At 41.2% G+C, this 19,129-nt stretch overlaps 1 protein-coding gene across 1 annotated transcript in view; it reads left to right on the forward strand.

The window, feature by feature from the left end:
* The window catches only part of trappc10 (trafficking protein particle complex subunit 10), a 103,070-nt gene that overhangs the window by 23,933 nt on the left and 60,008 nt on the right, over positions 1 to 19,129 (forward strand). The window contains exon 2 of the mRNA XM_028800534.2: positions 2,129 to 2,210. Within this exon, the coding sequence (XP_028656367.1) occupies positions 2,129 to 2,210 (82 nt within the window). The remainder of the gene's footprint in view (positions 1 to 2,128; positions 2,211 to 19,129) is intronic.

A 19,129-nucleotide genomic window follows, 5' to 3' on the forward strand; every position in this document is an offset into this window, starting at 1 on the left:
CTGGTACGTGCTTCCTCAGTTGGTTTGCCCAGTTGATTTCATACAAGGGACGCTATTGGTGGATGGCTGAGAAGCTACCCAACTTACTTTTCTCTCTCTCTCTTGCGCTGACTTTCTCTGATCCTGACGTAGGGGGTGTGAGCAGGGGGGCTGTTCGCACACCTAGACGATACGGATGCTCGTCTAAAAATGCTGAAAGATTATCTTCACGTTGCTACCTTCTGTGTGCAGCTGCTTCGTGAAGCAACATGCTGCAAAGTGCTTTGCATACTTAAAAGCTCAAAGGGCACGTATTGATTTTTCTCTCTTTCTCTCTCTCTCTCTCTCTCTCTCTCTCTCTTTCTCTTTCTCTTTCTCTTTCTCTTTCTCTCTCTCTCTCTCTCTCTCTCTCTCTCTCTCTCTCTCTCTCTCTCTCTCCCTGCTCCTGACAGAGGGGGTGTGAGCTGCCGCCTTCAACAGCTTTGTGCCGTGGTGCTTCGCATACTTAAAAGCCAAACAGCCCTATTGATTTGTTTGCTTTACTCTGTTTCCTTTGAAGAGGAAGATATGTTTGCATTCTTTTAATTGTGAGACAGAACTGTCATCTCTGTCTTGTCATGGAGCACAGTTTAAACTTTTGAAAAAGAGACAAATGTTTGTTTGCAGTGTTTGAATAACGTTCCTGTCTCTCTACAACCTCCTGTGTTTCTGCCCAAATCTGTGACCCAAGCATGACAATATAAAAATAACCATATAAACATATGGTTTCTACTTCGCGGATTTTCTTATTTCGCGGGTGGCTCTGGAACGCAACCCCCGCGATGGAGGAGGGATTACTGTATAATGATGCACAGAATGGCTAAAGTATTCCAACTACCATGGCTGTTTTAGTGTTGTTAGAAGACATCGCAAATTTAAGAATTAGAAGAGAGCATGTATTTAGAGATGGTGACAACTGGCTTCTGTTTCGATTTCCAACAGATATTCTCTTGGAGCTGTGTGCTGAACTGGCACCAGCTGTACTAAGGCAGACTTTGAGGAATTGTGCTGTCCTTGCTCCTTTGCAAGTTCTGTCCACTGTCAGGTTCTTAGCCACATGAGCTTTTCAACTTGTTCAGTTTTTTCAGGCAGCATCATCAGCGCCTGACCATCGCGTGTGAGTCAGTTTTTGTAATATTGTCTGAAACAGAATAAACAGATAGTGGGCTGTGACTTGCCTTTTCACGTTGACGGTGATATCTGACCACTTCTTTTTTTCTTTCAGGCACTGTAGGAGTTTCTGAAATTAAACTTTCAAGTGGCTTCGCTACATTTTTTTTTCTTATAACACTGTATAAACGAGCAAATAGCACATTTTTCCTTACCTCCACTTCGCATTTGCTGAATTTTTTTCCCCCCAAGTGCCATTTCCATTGTTTTTTATTCAAACACTGAACGGATGGTGATACTTACACTATATTGATTTGCATATTAAAATATGCAAAATTCTGGGAGGAGTTGGGGTGGGGCTATAGGCGTGTGCACATGCATTAAATTTCACGTTTGTTGGGATTTATAAGAGGGAAGTGCGTGGAACTTAGCGTATACACAGATTTATGCATTTGGATTTTTTTGTGCCTGTGCACATTTCCTTTTTTGTCCATACGTCATGCTTAAGTGTGAATTCTACGCACGTCCTTGTACATGAGGCCTCAGGTTCTTAAAACATGAAGGCAGTTTTTTCTTTGCATTAAATAATATGGTTTAATTATTCTAGCTCCCCTAGCCCTGTGGAGAGTGAAGGGTATGGTAATAGTTTGATTTTATGCAAAATTTTCATCAGCATATCCCTATGTTTTTCAGAACCAATGCTGGCTCTTTACTATAAGACCTTTAGTTTGTTTATAAATAGATAAATCATACTCAGTTTTATCTTTTTGTCTTTATTAATAATCTTCTTCCAAATGCGGAAGAAATACTTCAGCTCTCACTTCCAAGGTTATGAACTGATCCTTGTCTTCTGTCAAAACTTTCAGTTTATTAGCCAGTGTTGGTGACTCTCTAAGGTTAATGCTTACAGCCAGGCACACAGTGACAGCTATCTCACGGGTTGAGTTTAAAGTTTGATTGTCATTAACAAGCACCTGTTTTTTTTTTTTTTTTGTCACAGGTGCTGGGGATCAAAATGTATTTACTGCCCTTTACCAAACACTTGCACGGGAGCTTCCACGGGAGCCGATGGAGTGGAGGAGGTGAGCAAATACATGAACTATTTCTAAAAGATAAATGAAACAAACCTCTCTTTAGTAAATTTCTATTTTGCCAGTAGATACTTTAATTCCATCAAGAATTCTGAAGCATGAAGACTTGGAGTTTGTTAAATTATTAATGAAGAAAATGTTGTAAACTGGGCGGGACGGTGGCGCAGTGGGTAGCGCTGCTGCCTCGCAGTTGGGAGATCTGGGGACCTGGGTTCGATTCCCGGGTCCTCCCTGCGTGGAGTTTGCATGTTCTCCCCGTGTCTGCGTGGGTTTCCTCCGGGCGCTCCAGTTTCCTCCCACAGTCCAAAGACATGCAGGTTAGGTGGATTGGCGATTCTAAATTGTCCCTAGTGTGTGCTTGGTGTGTGGGTGTGTTTGTGTGTGTCCTGCGGTGGGTTGGCACTCTGCCCAGGATTGGTTCCTGCCTTGTGCCCTGTGTTGGCTGGGATTGGCTCCAGCAGACCCCCGTGACCCTGTGTTCGGATTCAGCGGGTTGGAAAATGGATGTTGTAAACTTAACTAAATTAAGCAAGGATGCATGTTTATTTTCAGTCTGTTCAACCAAAGATAAATACATCATAGGTAGATTGCTAGCCGGTAACAAGGCAACATGGTGACATAGTTGTTAGAGCTGTTGCCTCTGTTTCATGAAACTGGGTTTGTATCCTAGAGGGATACTCTGTATAGAGTATGAATATTTTCCTTGTGTCTCTGTGTGTATTTTCTTTTTTTTGTCTTGAGTTACTGGGCTTGTTCCTTCCACAACCCTTGTCTGGCTAGTGACTTTAAACTACACTTTTAAGAGTGCATATACTGTATATCATTAAACCATGTGATAAACTGGTGCTCTGTCCAGTGTTGTTTCCTGCCTTGAGCCCGATTCTTCCACAATTCACTTCCTTCTTATTTTATACTGTGCAGCCCTGGAACAAGGCTAGCAAATTCTTTCTTAACTTACTGTATTGTTGCCATCTGTTTCGCATAGCATGGAGTCTAAAACAGTAGAATATATCTTTGATGGGGCCTCATGAGTACAGTTTACTTTTTAAGCATAATCTTACTTGACTTACCGTATATACTTGCGGATAAGTTCTCCCACGGATAAGTCGGAACTTGATTTTACCGTATAATGTATGGTATTTTATAATATTGGTCGTATAAGTCGAATGTGGAAAACTCGCGCTATTGGTCCAAGAGATTATGATATGCTAACGGCCACCTGAGAGAGTAGCCACAGAGCACACTGCCTTTTTTTTCTATGTATTGTGCCTACGTGACCACACAGTAATACCCAAACTATTTCGAAGCAACAATTGCACTGATTTGTGTTTTTTGTATCTCACACCCTCATACACCTTTATCGTAAGAGCATCCCTTATCTATGATGGAGCGTTCGATCAGAAGAAAATATGAAGCTGGTTTTAAATTAAACGTTGAAGTAGGGAAAGAAATTGGTAACTTTGCTGCTGCAACAAATTTTGATGCATCTGAGAAACTGATGCAAGATTGGAGGAGGCAAGAAGATGTAAAAAAAAAAAGAAAAAAGTGTTATATTTTTGAATGGGCGTATAAGTCAGGGTCTGATTTTATGATAGATTTTTCGGGTTTCAAGACCCGACTTATACGTGAGTATATATGGTAAATTCTACACAGCATGGTGTGTAACACCATATCCTGTTTCTTACTTCTGTACACTCTCTAGGGGTGTCCAGCTATAAATTAACTAGGACTCTTGAGCCTTTTTATAAGGCATACATTTAGCCCTTAAATTCCTTTCTGTGTTATAAACCTTATTCCCATATCCAAAGGTTGTTTTACAGAAATAGCCAAATGTCATGTGTGGAAAATTTTGTTTTCTCATTTTGGAGTCAGTAGAACCGCAATAAGATGTTGCAAGAACACCAAAACAAAACCAAAACCTCCTCGGGCGGACATAGAGATAGCGGGTGACATCATCCATTCTGCTGTTGCTAAACTGCAAACGCAGCACCCAGAGGCACTTGTGCTAATCGCTGGAGACTATAACCATATGACACTGGACAAAACATTACCTGCCTTCTCCCAGTATGTGGATTGTAACACCCGGGGAAATAGAACTATTGGCCTACTGTATGCAAATGTTAAATACGCATACAGCGCCACCCTGCTGCCTGTGCTTGGGAAAGCAGATCATAACCTGGTTCTGCTTCAGCCTCACTACAAACCCAGAGTGAGGGAGCTACCTACAACCACACGCTCATTCAGGAAGTGGTCCCCTGAGGCAGAGCAGGCTCTTGAGAGAATGCTTTGGAACTACGGACTGGGATATCCTGCAGGGGTTACATAGTGAGAACATTGAGGAGGTTGTTGACTGCACTACTGACTACATCAACTTCTGTATGGACATTGTAGTTCCAGTAAGAACAGTACGCTGCTATGCTAACAACAAGCCATGGATTACAAGTGACATCAAGGGCCTTTTGAACCAGTGAAAAGGGTTTTTAAGGGCGGTGATCAGCATGAGCACAAGCACATGCAGAAGGAACTCCGAGTCCAGCTCAGGGTGGCGAAGGAGAAGTACAGGAGAAAGCTGGAGCAGAAGTTGCAAAATAACAGCATGAAGGAAGTGTGGGATGGGATGAAGATCATCACTGGCTGCATCTCGAAGCTGGGTGCCACCATCTAGAGAGACGTGGAGAGAGCAAACCAGATAAACAACTTCTTTAACAGGTTTGACCACCCTAACCCACTCTCACCTCGGAGTACTGCACCCTCCACCCATCCTTCTGCTGATACCAGCATAGGAGAGATTTTCCACCCACCCACAATTACAGCAGCCCAGGTAAGCAGAGAGCTGAGGATACTTTGTGCCAGCAAAGTAGTGGGTTCAGATGGAGTATCGCCACGACTGCTGAAGGCCTGTGCGCTGGAGCCTGGGAGTCCTCTACAGCGCATCTTCAACCTGAACCTGGAACAGGGCAGAGTCCTGAGGCTTTGGGAAACATCTTGCATCACCCCAGTCCCAAAGGTATCACATCCTAGTGAGCTGAATGACTTCCGGCCTGTCACTCTGACGTCACATGTGATGAAGACCATGGAGCGGCTGCTGCTTCACCACCTGAGGCCACAGGTCAGCCACGCCCTCAACCCTCTGCAGTTCGCATACCAGGAGAAGGTGGGAGCGGAGGATGCCATCATCTATATGTTACACCGATCCCTCTCCCACTTGGACAGAGGCAGTGGTGCTGTAAGAATTATGCTTCTGGACTTCTCTAGCACCTTCAACACCATCCAGCCTCTGCTCCTTAGGGACAAGCTGACAGAGATGGGAGTAGATTCATACCTGGTGGCATGGATTGTGGACTATCTTACAGACAGACCTCAGTATGTGCGTCTCGGGAACTGCAGGTCTGACATTGTGGTCAGCAACACAGGAGCTCTGCAGGGGACTGTACTTTCTCCGGTCCTGTTCAGCCTATATACATTGGACTTCCAATACAACTCGGAGTCCTGCCACGTGCAAAAGTTTGCTGACGACACTGCTATCGTGGGCTGCATCAGGAGTGGGCAGGAGGAGGAGTATAGGAACCTAATCAAGGACTTGGTTAACTGGTGTGACTCAAACCACCTACACCTGAACACCAGCAAAACCAAGGAGCTGGTGGTGGATTTTAGGAGGGCCAGGCCCCTCCTGGACCCCGTGATCATCAGAGGTGACTGTGTGCAGAGGGTGCAGACCTATAAATACCTGGGAGTGCCTCTGGATGGTAAATTGGACTGGACTGCTAATACTGATGCTCTGTGCAAGAGACGACAGAGCCAACTATACTTCCTTAGAAGGCTGGCATCTTTCAACATCTGCAATAAGATGCTGCAGATGTTTTATCAGACGGTTGTGGCGAGTGCCCTCTTCTACACGGTGGTGTGCTGGGGAGGCAGCATAAAGAAGGACACCTCACGCCTGGACAAAGGAGGAAGGCAGGCTCTATTGTAGGCATGGAGCTGGACAGTTTGACATCTGTGGCAGAGTGACGGGCGCTGAGCAGGCTCCTGTCAATCATGGAGAATCCACTGCATCCACTAAACAGTTTCATCTCCAGACAGAGGAGCAGCTTCAGCGATAGACTGCTGTCACTGTCCTGCTCCACTGACAGACTGAGGAGATAGTTCCTCCCCCATATCAATCTAATCTAATCTAATCTACATGGCATTCATTTTATGTTTATAAAGACGAAGGTACAGCTGCTACATAGTCAAATCAGTAAGAACCACTGTGCTTCCTTGGGCTTTCTGGAAATGGTAAGGTCTTTCTGTGTTGATGGCCAGTGTAAGCTGTGTAACTACTTGGTTACGATTTTATAGATGTCAGTATCATTTATTTGCAATTTTACTTTCAGTGGGTGATTAACAGTCTAGTGAAAACAACCATCCAACCATTTTCTAATTTGTTTATCCAGTACATGGTCAAGGGGATAAATGCACATTTGCATTGTTAAGTTATGAAAATAAGGTCAGTTTACATAAAAAATGGTTACTTTCTATAAATCGGAAGGTACTCTGGCCAGGGTAACTTAATTGACTTTCTAGGGAGACTTCTAATAATGGCCTGAATCAAAAGGTATTTAGTGTGTACCACAAGTGTCATCTATCATCTAGTTGGGTATGTTGCTTATACCTTTGAAGATATAAATATTAAAATGATGTTTGGAAATCATCAGTCACTTTGCTTTACTTGAAATGACTTAACAGCACAGCTGACTATTCCCAAACTTCCCTAGGGGTCTGCTGACACATTATCAAGAAAAGAAAAAGTGGGTGGGTGGGTCTTCAAGTCAAAAAGTCACTTCAGTGAGTGTTTAGGTTTCCTGTTTATGTATGCTCTGATAATTCCAGAAGTAGCTGTTTAACAATAGTTCTGCAAAGAAGTATTCATTTTACATATTTTGTGCAAGAGACTGGATAACAGATGAGGATAATGTGACACAAGTAATCTGAGATTTTTATTATTTTTTCTCCTATGGATGTTTTTCTTATCTTTTGCCGTTTTAAGGCACTGGTCAGTATTGACTTCTGTTTGGTCAAAAACTTCTTTCTGTTTATTCTGCATGAAAACAAAAGATTAGTTTTTTTTTTCTTGGCCATCATTACAAAGTACACTAGCTAACTAACATAAAAATATATTTTTGGGTGGATTATTCCTTTTAAGTGTCAATCAGAACAGGATCAAATGCAGAATGATACTATTAGAGTACTGAATAAGTGTTGAAAAATCTTGTAGTACACTTGTTGATCAAAAAGCAGTGCAGTGAGATTTAAAAAAAAAAGTTTCAAACTGTTTTGTCAAAGACTGTGGCTTTTCGTTTTATTAATGACAATAGAAAACTATTTAAAATTACCAAAAGGGTGATTGTGGAAGTGATGTACATAAAAAGGTCTACAAAATATTGCATTATTGAAGAGTATCAGGCCAGGTTTATACTTCACGCGACGCGATGCATGCTAAAAGCGGACGCTCCTGCTATGCAAGCGTTTTACAGCTTGTACTTGTGCGCATCCTTTACATAAATATGGAGGAATCCAGCAGGTGGCAGTGTGAGATATTATCACGGTGAGAACAGGTTCGGCTTCTCTATGTTGTGAATTGCCTGGAACACCCATTAAATTCCGATGACACCTTACCGCAGTATCTCTGAAAATAATGTTTAATGATTAAATCCATCAATCCAGGGATTTGTCCATTCCAGCAAGCATCGGGCACGAGGCAGAAACAATCCCTGGACAGGGCCTCAACTCATCGCAAGGTGAATACAAGCACACACATACACTGGAGTCATTTTAGCGGCACCAAATCCCCAAGTCTGCATATCTTTGAAAGGAAACCAGAGCACAGTGTGGAAACCTAGCAGGAAAACATGTAAACTCCAAGCAGGGAATACTGCTCCGCCACCGTGTCACCCCATGTGTGTAATTATTATCAGTTTTCATTATTTAAATTAAATTTAATGATTTATCTGTAAAATGTAACATATTTTAATGCATTTCATCATAAAAGTGATATCAAGTATAAATCTTAGGATTCTAAATTTGCAGAGAGTTGGAATATCATACATTTAATGTGCTATGTGTGGTGATCTATTGCTGCTTGCCGCTGCTGTCAGGTCCAAGAAGCTCGCAGCGATTAAAAACTGGGATGACGTTTACGACAGTCTACTTTAATGATAAAGTAAACTACGAGGTTAAAGTAGACATTTCGAGATTAAAGCCGAAATTTCCACTTTAATCACTTTAATTTTTTCACCATGTCCTTAATTTTTTTCTCTGTAGCTCAAATACAGCACTGTACATTATGTTGCTGTTGTGAAGTTGCAAAAAAAATGACAGCACAAAAGATGGTGTGAGACTTTTAAAATGTATTGTGTCATTACAATCAGGAATATGTGACGCTTGAATATAAAAGCACCATGAATGCATCTATATGTTGGCATTTTGCTTCACCACATTGAAACATTCATCAAACATCGAAGCGCGCACATCGATCCCGTAGGATCCACATAGAGGAATTCCAGTCACATGTAGATAGTAAACAGAGACTCTGACATCACATTCCAACGTTTAGCACACTGCGCCCCCCGACTTTTTGCTAGTACTGCAACTTGTGCATGCATCACGTTAATTTCTGAGGACCTGTTCAGAAGATGCGTCAAATGAATGCCGGGAATGCGTGGCAGCCATGATGCCTGCACATAGGCGTTCTGAGCGTGAAGTATAAACGAGGCCTTAGGAGTACCTTCTCCTTTTGGCTGCTCCTGTAAGGGGTTTCCACTGTGGATAATCTTTTTCCATATCTTCCTGTCCTCTACATCTTGCTCTGTTACACCCATCACCTTCATGTCCTCTCTCACCACATCCATAAACCTTCTTTTGGGCCTTCCTCTTTTTCTCTTGCCTGGCAGCTGTATCCTTCCCATCCCTTTCCCAATATACCCAGCATCTCTCCTCTGCACGTGTCCAAACCAACGCATCACGCCTCTCTGACTTTGTATTCCAACTGTCCAATCTGAGCTGACCCTTTAATGTACTCATTTCTAATCCTATACATCTTCGTCACACCCAATGCAAATCTTAACATCTTTAACTCTGCCATCTCCAGCTCTGTCTCCTGTTTTCTTATCAGTGCCACTGTCTCCAACCCATATAACATAGCTGGTCTCACTACCATCCTGTAGACCTTCACTTTCACTCTTGCTGATAACCATCTGTCACAAATTATTCGTGACACTCTTCTCCACCCATTCCACCCTGCCTTCACTCTCTTTTTCACCTCTCTTCCACAGTCCCCGTTACTCTGTGCTGTTGATCCCAAATATTTAAACTCATCCACCTACACCAACTCTATTCCCTGCATCCTCACCAATCAAATGACCTCCCTCTCATTCACACACATGTATTTTAATTTGGTCCTACTGACCTTCATTCCTCCCCTCTCTAGAGCATATCTCCACCTCTCCAGGGTCTCCTCAACCTGCTCCCTACTCACTACAGATCACAATGTCATTAGCAAACATAGTTCATGGTGATTCCTGTCTAATCTAATCTGTCAACCTGTCCATCACCATTGCAAGTAAGAAAGGGCTCAAATCTGATCCCTGATGTACTCCACCTCCACGTTGAATGCATCTGACACTCCTACCGCAGACCTCAGCACTGTCGCACATCCCTCATACATATCCTGTACAGCTCTACATACTTCTCTGCCACTCACGACTTCCTCATGTAACTCCTCTTTAGACACCTTGTCATATGCTTTCTCCAGGTCCACAAAGACGCAATGCAACTCCTTCTGGCCTTCTCTGTACTTCTCCATTAACATCCTCCGAGCAAACATTGCAACCTTGGTGCTCTTTCCTGGCATGAAAGCATACTGCTGCTCACTAATCATCACCTCCCTTCTTAACCTGGCTTCCACTACTCTTTCCCATAACTTCATGGTGTGGCTCATCAATTTTATCCTCCTGTAGTTACTATAACTCTGCACATTTCCCTTATTCTTAAAAATCTGTACCAGTACACTTCTTCTCCCCTCCTTAGCCATCCTCTCACTTTCTAAGATTCCAAACTCCACTGCCATCTCTCCTAAACACCTCCATGCTTCCATAGGTATGTCTTCTGGACCAATGGCCTTTCCATTGTTCATCCTCTTCATAGCTGTCCTTATTTCCTCCTTGCTAATCTGTTGCACTTCCTGATTCACTATTGCCACATCATCCAACCATCTCTCTCATTCTGTCGTTCATCAGGCTCTCAAAGTACTCTTTCCATTTGCTCAACACAACCTCCTCATTGTGAGTATGTTTCCATCTTTATCCTTTATCACCTTAACCTGCTGCACATCTTTCCCAGGTTGGTCCCTCTGTCTAGCCAATCAGTACAAGTCCTTTTCTCCCTCCTTAGTGTCCAACCTCTCATACAACTCATCATACGCCTCTTCTTTAGTCTTCACCACCTCTCTCCTCACCTTTCACCTTATCTACTTGTACTCTTGTCTACTTTCTGCATCTCTCTGACTATCCCACTTCTTCTTTGCCATCCTCTTCCTCTGTATACTCTTCTGTACTTCCCCATTCCACCACCAGGTTTCCTTTTCCTCTGTCCAGATGTCACGCCAAGCACCCTTCTTGCTGACACACTTACTACTTCTGCTGTAGTTGCCCAACTCTTCATTGCCACCTGGTGCCTGTCTCACCTCCTCCCTAAACTCAACCTTGCAGTCTTCCTTTTTCAACTTCCACCATTTGGTCCTTAGCTCTGCCCTCACTCTCCTCCTCTTCTTGATCTCCAACGTCATCCTACAGACCACCATCCTATGTTGCCTAACTACACTTTCCCCTGCCACCACTTTGCAGTCCTCAATCTCCTTCAGATTGACTCTTCTGCATAGGATATAGTCTACCTGTGTACATCTTCCTCCACTCTTGTACATCATCCTATGTTCCTCCCTCTTCTTAAAATACGTATTCACCACAGCCATGCCCATTCTTTTCGTAAAATCCTCTATCACCTCACCTTCTTCATTCTTTTCCTTGACGCCATACCTACCCATCACCTCCTGTCATGACAACATGTCCATTGAAATTCGCTCCAATCACCACTTTTTGTCCCTTTGGTACACTGTCCTATCACTTCATCCAACTCACTCCAGAAATCTTCTTTCTCATCCATCACACACCCAACTTGCGGGGCGTATACACTAACAACATTCATCATCATGCCTCCAATTTCCAGCTTCATAATCATCACTGTCTGACACTCTTTTTCACCTTCAAAACACTCTTGACATACTGTTCCTTTAGAATAACCCCTATCCCATTTCTCCTCCCATCCACACCATGATAGAAAAATTTGAATCCACCTCCGATCCACCTTGCACGCACAATATATGAACCTTCCTTCTCCCCATCTCCCCATTTGCTTATACTTAAAAGGTTCAACTCCTTCAGTCTCTGCTCATAGCTCATACTTCTTATTCCCAGAATAAGCCTAGCTGCTCTTCAGTAGACGTTTTGTAGCATAGCTACATCTTTTTTGTAATGTGGAGACCAACACTGTACTGAGTACTCCAGGTGAAGCCTCACTAGTGGGTTGTATAATTTAAGCACAAACCTCCCTTGATATGTACTCCACACTTAGTGATACCTAACATCCTTTTCGCCTTCTTGACACATTGTGACCCCTAGATCTTTCTCATAAGATGTACTTTTAAGTTTCAAACCTCCCATTGTGTATTCAGATCTTAACATTTCTACTTTCTGCATCTAATACCTTTCCTTTACTTAGATTAAATTTCACCTGCCACACATCTATATGCTGTCCAATTACCTCTGTAACAATTTAGCTGATTCTACATTATCTGCCTTCCTACCAAGTTTGGTATCACGTGCAAACTCAATCGGCTTATTGATTATATTCTTGTCCTAATCATTCATTTATTTATATATATATATATATATATATATATATATATATTTATATATATATATATATATATATATATATATATATATATATATATTTATATATAAAAAATATTAAAAAGTTAAAGATGCGAAGATTTGCACTGGGTGTGACGAGGATGGATAGGATTAGAAATGAGTACATTAGAGGGTCAGCTCAGGTTGGACGGTTGGGAGACAAAGTCAGAGAGGCGAGATTGCGTTGGTTTGGACATGTGCAGAGGAGAGATGCTGAGTATATTGGGAGAAGGATGTTAAGGATAGAGCTGCCAGGTAAGAGGAAAAGAGGAAGGCCTAAGAAAAGGTTTATGGATGTGGTGAGAGGGGACATGCAGGTGATGGGTGTAACAGAGCAAGATGCAGAGGGCAGAAAGGTATGGAAGAAGATGATCTGCTGTGGCAACCCCTAACAGAAGCGGCCAAAAGAAGAGGAAGAAGAAAAAGATTTGTGGCCCCAGCACTACTGCTGATGAAACATCACTTTTGGCATCACTTAATTTTAAAAAGTTCCCCCTCTCTGTAACCATGTGCTTACTGTGTTTGAGCCAATCTTGTTCCCACCAACATTCTGTGCTTTGAGTCCCTACTGCTGTTAGATTGATCATTATTCTTTAATGTGGTACTTTATCAAAAAGCCTTCTGAAAATAAAAATTAGTCATATTGTAGTTATAGCCAAATGAAATTTTTAATCTTGTGTTTTCATGTAGAACAAAAGAAAAATGTTTAATATCCAATGGCAATGTTAAAATGCCCATTGAAAAATGTAAATTCACACATAATTTATATCACATAATCCACATGTCTGTTATACATTTGTATGGTCAAAGCTTGCAAAATGTGTGCATTTTTTACTAATTTTTTTTTTAATGGTTAACTTCCTAAAACCTTTTCACAAACTATTAAGCATGTTTCATTCTCCAGGTCCATAAAACTGAGATAGTGTGCACACTGTTCTGTCTCCCAAAAGGATACCTGGGCAATATCTTCCTGTTCATTACAACAACTTAGGCTTGCCACCTATTCAAGTTTAAGAACCCTGAGCTCTATGGCTGCTGTGATTAATCAATATCAAGTAAAAGTTTTAGTTAAATTGTTTCTTGTATCAACTAGTTGTCCCTGTCCCTCCCTCACATTGTGTCCCAGCATGCTACGACATGCTGTATCATTTTTGAGCAGGTTAATTATGGCAGCAGCTGCACCATAGTCATCAGCAGAAGGCTCCCCCAGGTTTTGGGCAAAATTGTCATCTGTGTGGGAGTATTTCACCCAAAAATCTGAAGACGAGTTGTTTAGTTATTGTGTAGTGTTCCACAACAGCACTAGCTCAATGTGTGAATACATGAAGAGGAAGCATGCTGAAGTATAGCAATTAATAAGACGACAATGTAGGTAACCCTCTTACCCTTATTTAGCTGTTGGATAATAGTTCTTTTAGATTTATGAAGCGTGTTAACTTGAGAAATTTATGCTAGTGGCTAATGGATTGAAAAATAGAGTCACAGTATTTTTTCCAGAGAGAACTGCTAAATTGTCTGCAAAATTGTCAACTGCTGCTATTATTACTTGCGAGTGTGCTTAAGTAAAAATTTTTCAGTAGTTAAGCTAGCTAAATACAGTAGGCTAGTCTGTTAAATGCACTTGCTGATGTTATTTCAGGCCTAGTTTACACTTTTTATCAGATTTATGCCAGGGCTGGCAACTTATAACTCTTTAACTATCAAAAAGAAAACTACATCGTATCCATCAGCATACAACCTATCTAGTATCATCTGATCAGACTTGATTCCATGATCCAGAGTGGGTGTCTATCTTATATCTACCCTAAAGTCCATTTGAACAGATGTCCAATGGCCATAGCTGTTGTATCTCTCTTCTCACATCACGATTGTTTTTAAAGAAGACAATTGCAATGCCAGCTGTATAAGGGTGCAATACATACTGTATAATACATATACAGTGCATCCGGAAAGTACTCACAGCGCATCACTTTTTCCACATTTTGTTGTTATAGCCTTATTCCAAAATGGATTAAATTCATTTTTTCCTCAGAATTCTACACACAACACCCCATAATGACAATGTGAAAAAAGTTTACTTGAGGTTTTTGCAAATTTATTAAAAAAAAACAAAAAAAAAAAACTAAGAAATCACATGTACATAAGTATTCACAGCCTTTGCCATGAGTGTCCTCACAGGTGGCGCAGTGGTAGTGCTTCTGCTTTGCAGTAAGGAGACTGTGGAAGATTGTGGGTTCGCTTCCCAGTTCCTCCCTGTGTGGATAGTGCTTTGAGTACTGAGAAAAGCGCTATATACATGTAATAAATTATTTTTATTATTATCCTGTTTCCCCTGATCATCCTTGAGATGTTTCTGCAGCTTCATTGGAGTCCACCTGTGGTAAATTCAGTTGATTGGAAATGATTTGGAAAGGCACACACCTGTCTATATAAGATCCCACAGTTGGCAGTTCATGTCAGAGCACTAACCAAACATGAAGTCAAAGGAATTGTCTGTAGACCTCCGAGACAGGATTGTCTTGAGGCACAAATCTGGGGAAGGTTACAGAAAAATTTCTGCTGCTTTGAAGGTCCCAATGAGCACAGTGGCCTCCATCATCCATAAGTGGAAGAAGTTTGAAACCACCAGGACTCTTCGTAGAGCTGTCTGGCCATCTAAACTGAGCAAACGGGGGAGAAGGGCCTTAGTCAGGGAGGTGACCAAGAGCCCGATGGTCACTCTGTCAGAGCTCCAGAGGTCCTCTGTGGAAAGAGGAGAACCATCCAGAACGACAACCATCTCTGCAGCAATCCACCAATCAGGCCTGTATGGTAGAGTGGCCAGACGGAAGCCACTCCTTAGTAAAAGGCACATGGCAGCCCGCCTGGAGTTTGCCAAAAGGCACCTGAATGACTCTCAGACCATGAGAAAGAAAATTCTTTGGTCTGATGAGACAAAGATTGAACTCTTTGATGTGAATGCCAGGCGTCACGTTTGGAGGAAACCAGGCACCGCTCATCACCAGGCCAATACCATCCCTACAGTGAAGCATGGTGGTGGCAGCATCATGCTGTGGGGATGTTTTTCAGCGGCAGGACCTGGGAGACTAGTCAGGATAAAGGGAAAGATGACTGCAGCAATGTACAGAGACATCCTGGATGAAAACCTGCTCCAGAGCGCTCTTGCTCTCAGACTGGGGCGACGGTTCATTTTTCAGCAGGACAACGACTGTAAGCACACAGTCAAGATATCAAAGGAGTGTCTTCAGGACAACTCTGTGAATGTCCTTGAGTGGCCCAGCCAGAGCCCAGACTTGAATCCGATTGAACGTCTCTGGAGAGATCTTAAAATGGCTGTGCACCGATGCTTCCCGTTCAACCTAATGGAGCTTGAGAGGTGCTGCAAAGAGGAATGGGCGAAATTGGCCAAGGATAGGTGTGCCAAGCTTGTGGCATCATATTCAAAAAGACTTGAGGCTGTAATTGCTGCCAAAGGTGCATCGACAAAGTATTGAGCAAAGGCTGTGAATACTTATGTACATGTGATTTCTCAGTTTTTTTTATTTTTAGTAAATTTGCAAAAACTTCAAGTAAACTTTTTTCACGTTGTCATTATGGGGTGTTGTGTGTAGAATTCTGAGGAAAAAAATGAATTCAATCCATTTTGGAATAAGGCTGTAACATAACAAAATGTGGAAAAAGTGATGCGCTGTGAATACTTTCCGGATGCACTGTATGTACTTAACAACAATGATAAACATATTACAGATATATAGTGTCCTCAAAAATGTTTGTGACAAAGACACATTTTTCCTTGATTTACCCCTTTGCTCCAAAGTTTAAAATTACAAATCATGTAGAAATTACAACACTTCTTAAGCATTGTCACCCCATTTCAGGGCCCCATAATGTCTGGGACAACTGGCATCACCGGTGTTTGTGATTACTCAGGTGTGTTTCATTGCTTCATTAATGCAGGCATAAGATACCTAGGCTTGCTTTTGTAGGCCAAGGGAGACCTCCACTGCTGATTACAGAATAATCCCACCTATGGTAAAGAAAAAGCCCCAAACGCCTGTCCGACAGATCAGAAACAGTCTTCAGGAGACAGATGTGTATGTGTCAGAGACTATCATCTGTGGAAGACTTCATGAACTGAAATACAAAAAAAAAAAAAAAAACACACTGCAAGATGCAAACCACTAGTTAGTCACAGAAAAAGGATGACTGAATTACAGTTTGTAAAAAGTACTTAAAAGAGCCTGCAGAATTCTTGAAAAAGGTCTTGTGAACAGATGAGATAAGGATGAACCTGTATCAGAGAGATGGCAAGAGTATAGGTGTGGAATCAAAGGAACTGAGGAAGATCCAAAGCATAACATCTCATCGGTTAAACATGGTAGTGAGGCTGTTAGGGCTTGGGTATGTATGGCTGCCACAGGTACTGGCACACTTATTTTCATTGATGATGTAGCTGCTGACAGCAGTTGCACAGTGAATTCAGAGGTGTATAGAAACATCTGCTAAGTTCCAGTACATGCCTCCAAACTCACTGGACGGTGCTTCATCCTATAACAAGGTAATGATCCTGAACGTACTGCCAAGGCAACACAGTTTTTTGGAGCTAAAAAATAGAATTTTGTTGAATGGCCAAGCCATACGATTTAAATCCAGTTGAGCATGCCTTCCATAAGCTGAAGAGAAAATGTAAAGGGGAAAAGCCCCCAAAACAAGCAGGGGCTGAAGATGGCTGCATTAGAGGTTGGCAGAGCATCACCAGAGAAAGTATTCAGCACCTGATGATGCCTGTGAATCAGACTGCAAGGATTAATTGCATGCAAGGGATATGCATCAAAGTATTAAATACGACTCCTTTATTACCTGACATTAGCATGTCCCAAACACTATAGTGTTCAGAAAAGGGGGGGTCATGAAGAAAAAATATTGTAATTTGTACATGGTGTAACTGAAATGTATGCAAATACCCTTAAACTAAAATCTGCAATGTGAACCTTTAATCACATCTGACTTGTTTAATTTTAATTAAATAAATCACATTCCTTAAATGATCAAACTGATTCAGAAAGATGATTTTTTTTTTTTTTTAAATCCAGCTCTGTTGACTCAAGTTGATTCAAATTGAAAGAGTTTACGGCATAACAACACATCCTGTCCACTTGCAGAGGAGCTCCTGGAAAGTTGGCTTGTTTTTTTTAAAGAAACCATTTCTGCTGCAGATTAGATTATAAATGTGCAGACCGTATAGCTCTGTAAAATCCTGGTGTTAATGTTAATGTTTGAATATACACATGTTTTAACTAAAATGTTTCTGGGCTCTGTAAAAGTTCTCAAGTTGGTGCAAACAGGCTTGTAAATGTCCAACTGCCCTTGCATCTCCAGGAAAAAACACTTCGGAAGAGCCATGTGTGAGTTGTACTAAATGCTACATTTGAAGTGTTGTGTGATGCAAAGGTATTGTCTAGTAATGTGCTGCTCGATTGGCCTGTTTTCACTACAAAAGACTTAATCTGTGATCGGTAAATTGGCTGATCAATAAAGCCGTGTTTTTTTTTTTCCCCCTCCCAGCATCTGCTTTTCTAAGCTTTAAGGTAATGTAGTTGTAATGCTCCTTTACAACTGGCCGATGCAACACCATGACATTAGTGATTAGTGAATTTCCCATTGGGATTAATAAAGTATCTATCTATCTATCTATCTATCTAAAAAAAAAAAAAAAAAACCTGATCACAGCATTCATTGTTTCTCCCACACTTCTCTTCTTCCCCTATGTCTGAAGCCTGTTTTAGCAGATGTTCTAAGTGAACATATTTGTATTTTGAACAGAACCCTTTTTCACAGTATTTTGATGACTTATTAATTCACACATATGTGGTAACCTGTTGATTGAGATATGTGCTAGGTTGCTTTTGAAAGTGAAAAATTGCATACAAACATAATAATTTTTTATTTATATCGCACCTTTCCCACGCTCAAACAGACTTAACATCAAGATTTTAAAATGAACAGACAGATCTATGTGCACATTTTTAGCCATGCTCTTTGCCATTTTTATAAATAATAAAAGTTTAAATGTGATGATAGCAATAACAACAGATAAAATATAATTAAACTTGTTGTGTATCATTGCCCCTTCAGAACGAAGTCGGCTGAGGAATAATGAACCGTTACTGAAAACATTACCTTAATCATTTAATGCTTTGTGGTTGCAAAAGTACAGAATATTGTTTTTTAACTTGGTCTTCTCTTCAAGCACCTGTGATTAAAGGATTTAGATTTTTCCTTGGTGAATCATTTTTTTTATAGGGCAATTTTTATAAAGATCTGTTAGAAAAGGACATTGATGTCCAGGCTGTTTCGAAAGCAAGTACAATGTTTTTGTCAGTTTACTTTTTTTGTGATTGGGGAAGAAAAAAAAATCATGATTTTTAAAATAATACAAGTTGCAACAGAAATGTCACCAAGAAATGTACACCACATTATAGAATGGTTGATGCATTTAACAGTAACTTGTAGTCCTACAGAGTGTTTGTACTGTGTATGTACTAGGAATTACAAAACCTAACAAATTAAGAAGTTCTGGACTAAACTGTTTATTTCACTGTAGTAGCGTGGTCATATGAACACTGCTTGCAGCCACTGTTTCAAGAGTAGAAAATGGAGTAACTCCCAATGCTTAGAAGACTAATCCGATTGAATTCTTTTTTATTTTATTTTTTTGCTTGCAATAAGTCGGTGGTTACAGTTAGAGTTCTGTTTCTTGTTCAAGGTGGCAACCTTTGGATTGAGGAAGAAACAGATATGCCATACTCTGGTGCATTCCCCATAAACATAGCAGAGTGTGACCAGCAATAAAAAGAAAAAAAATTGTATGAAGTGTTTCTTTGAACAACTTGGTTATACATG

Source organism: Erpetoichthys calabaricus, chromosome 4, assembly GCF_900747795.2.
Source record: "Erpetoichthys calabaricus chromosome 4, fErpCal1.3, whole genome shotgun sequence".
NCBI classification, from domain to species: domain Eukaryota; kingdom Metazoa; phylum Chordata; class Cladistia; order Polypteriformes; family Polypteridae; genus Erpetoichthys; species Erpetoichthys calabaricus.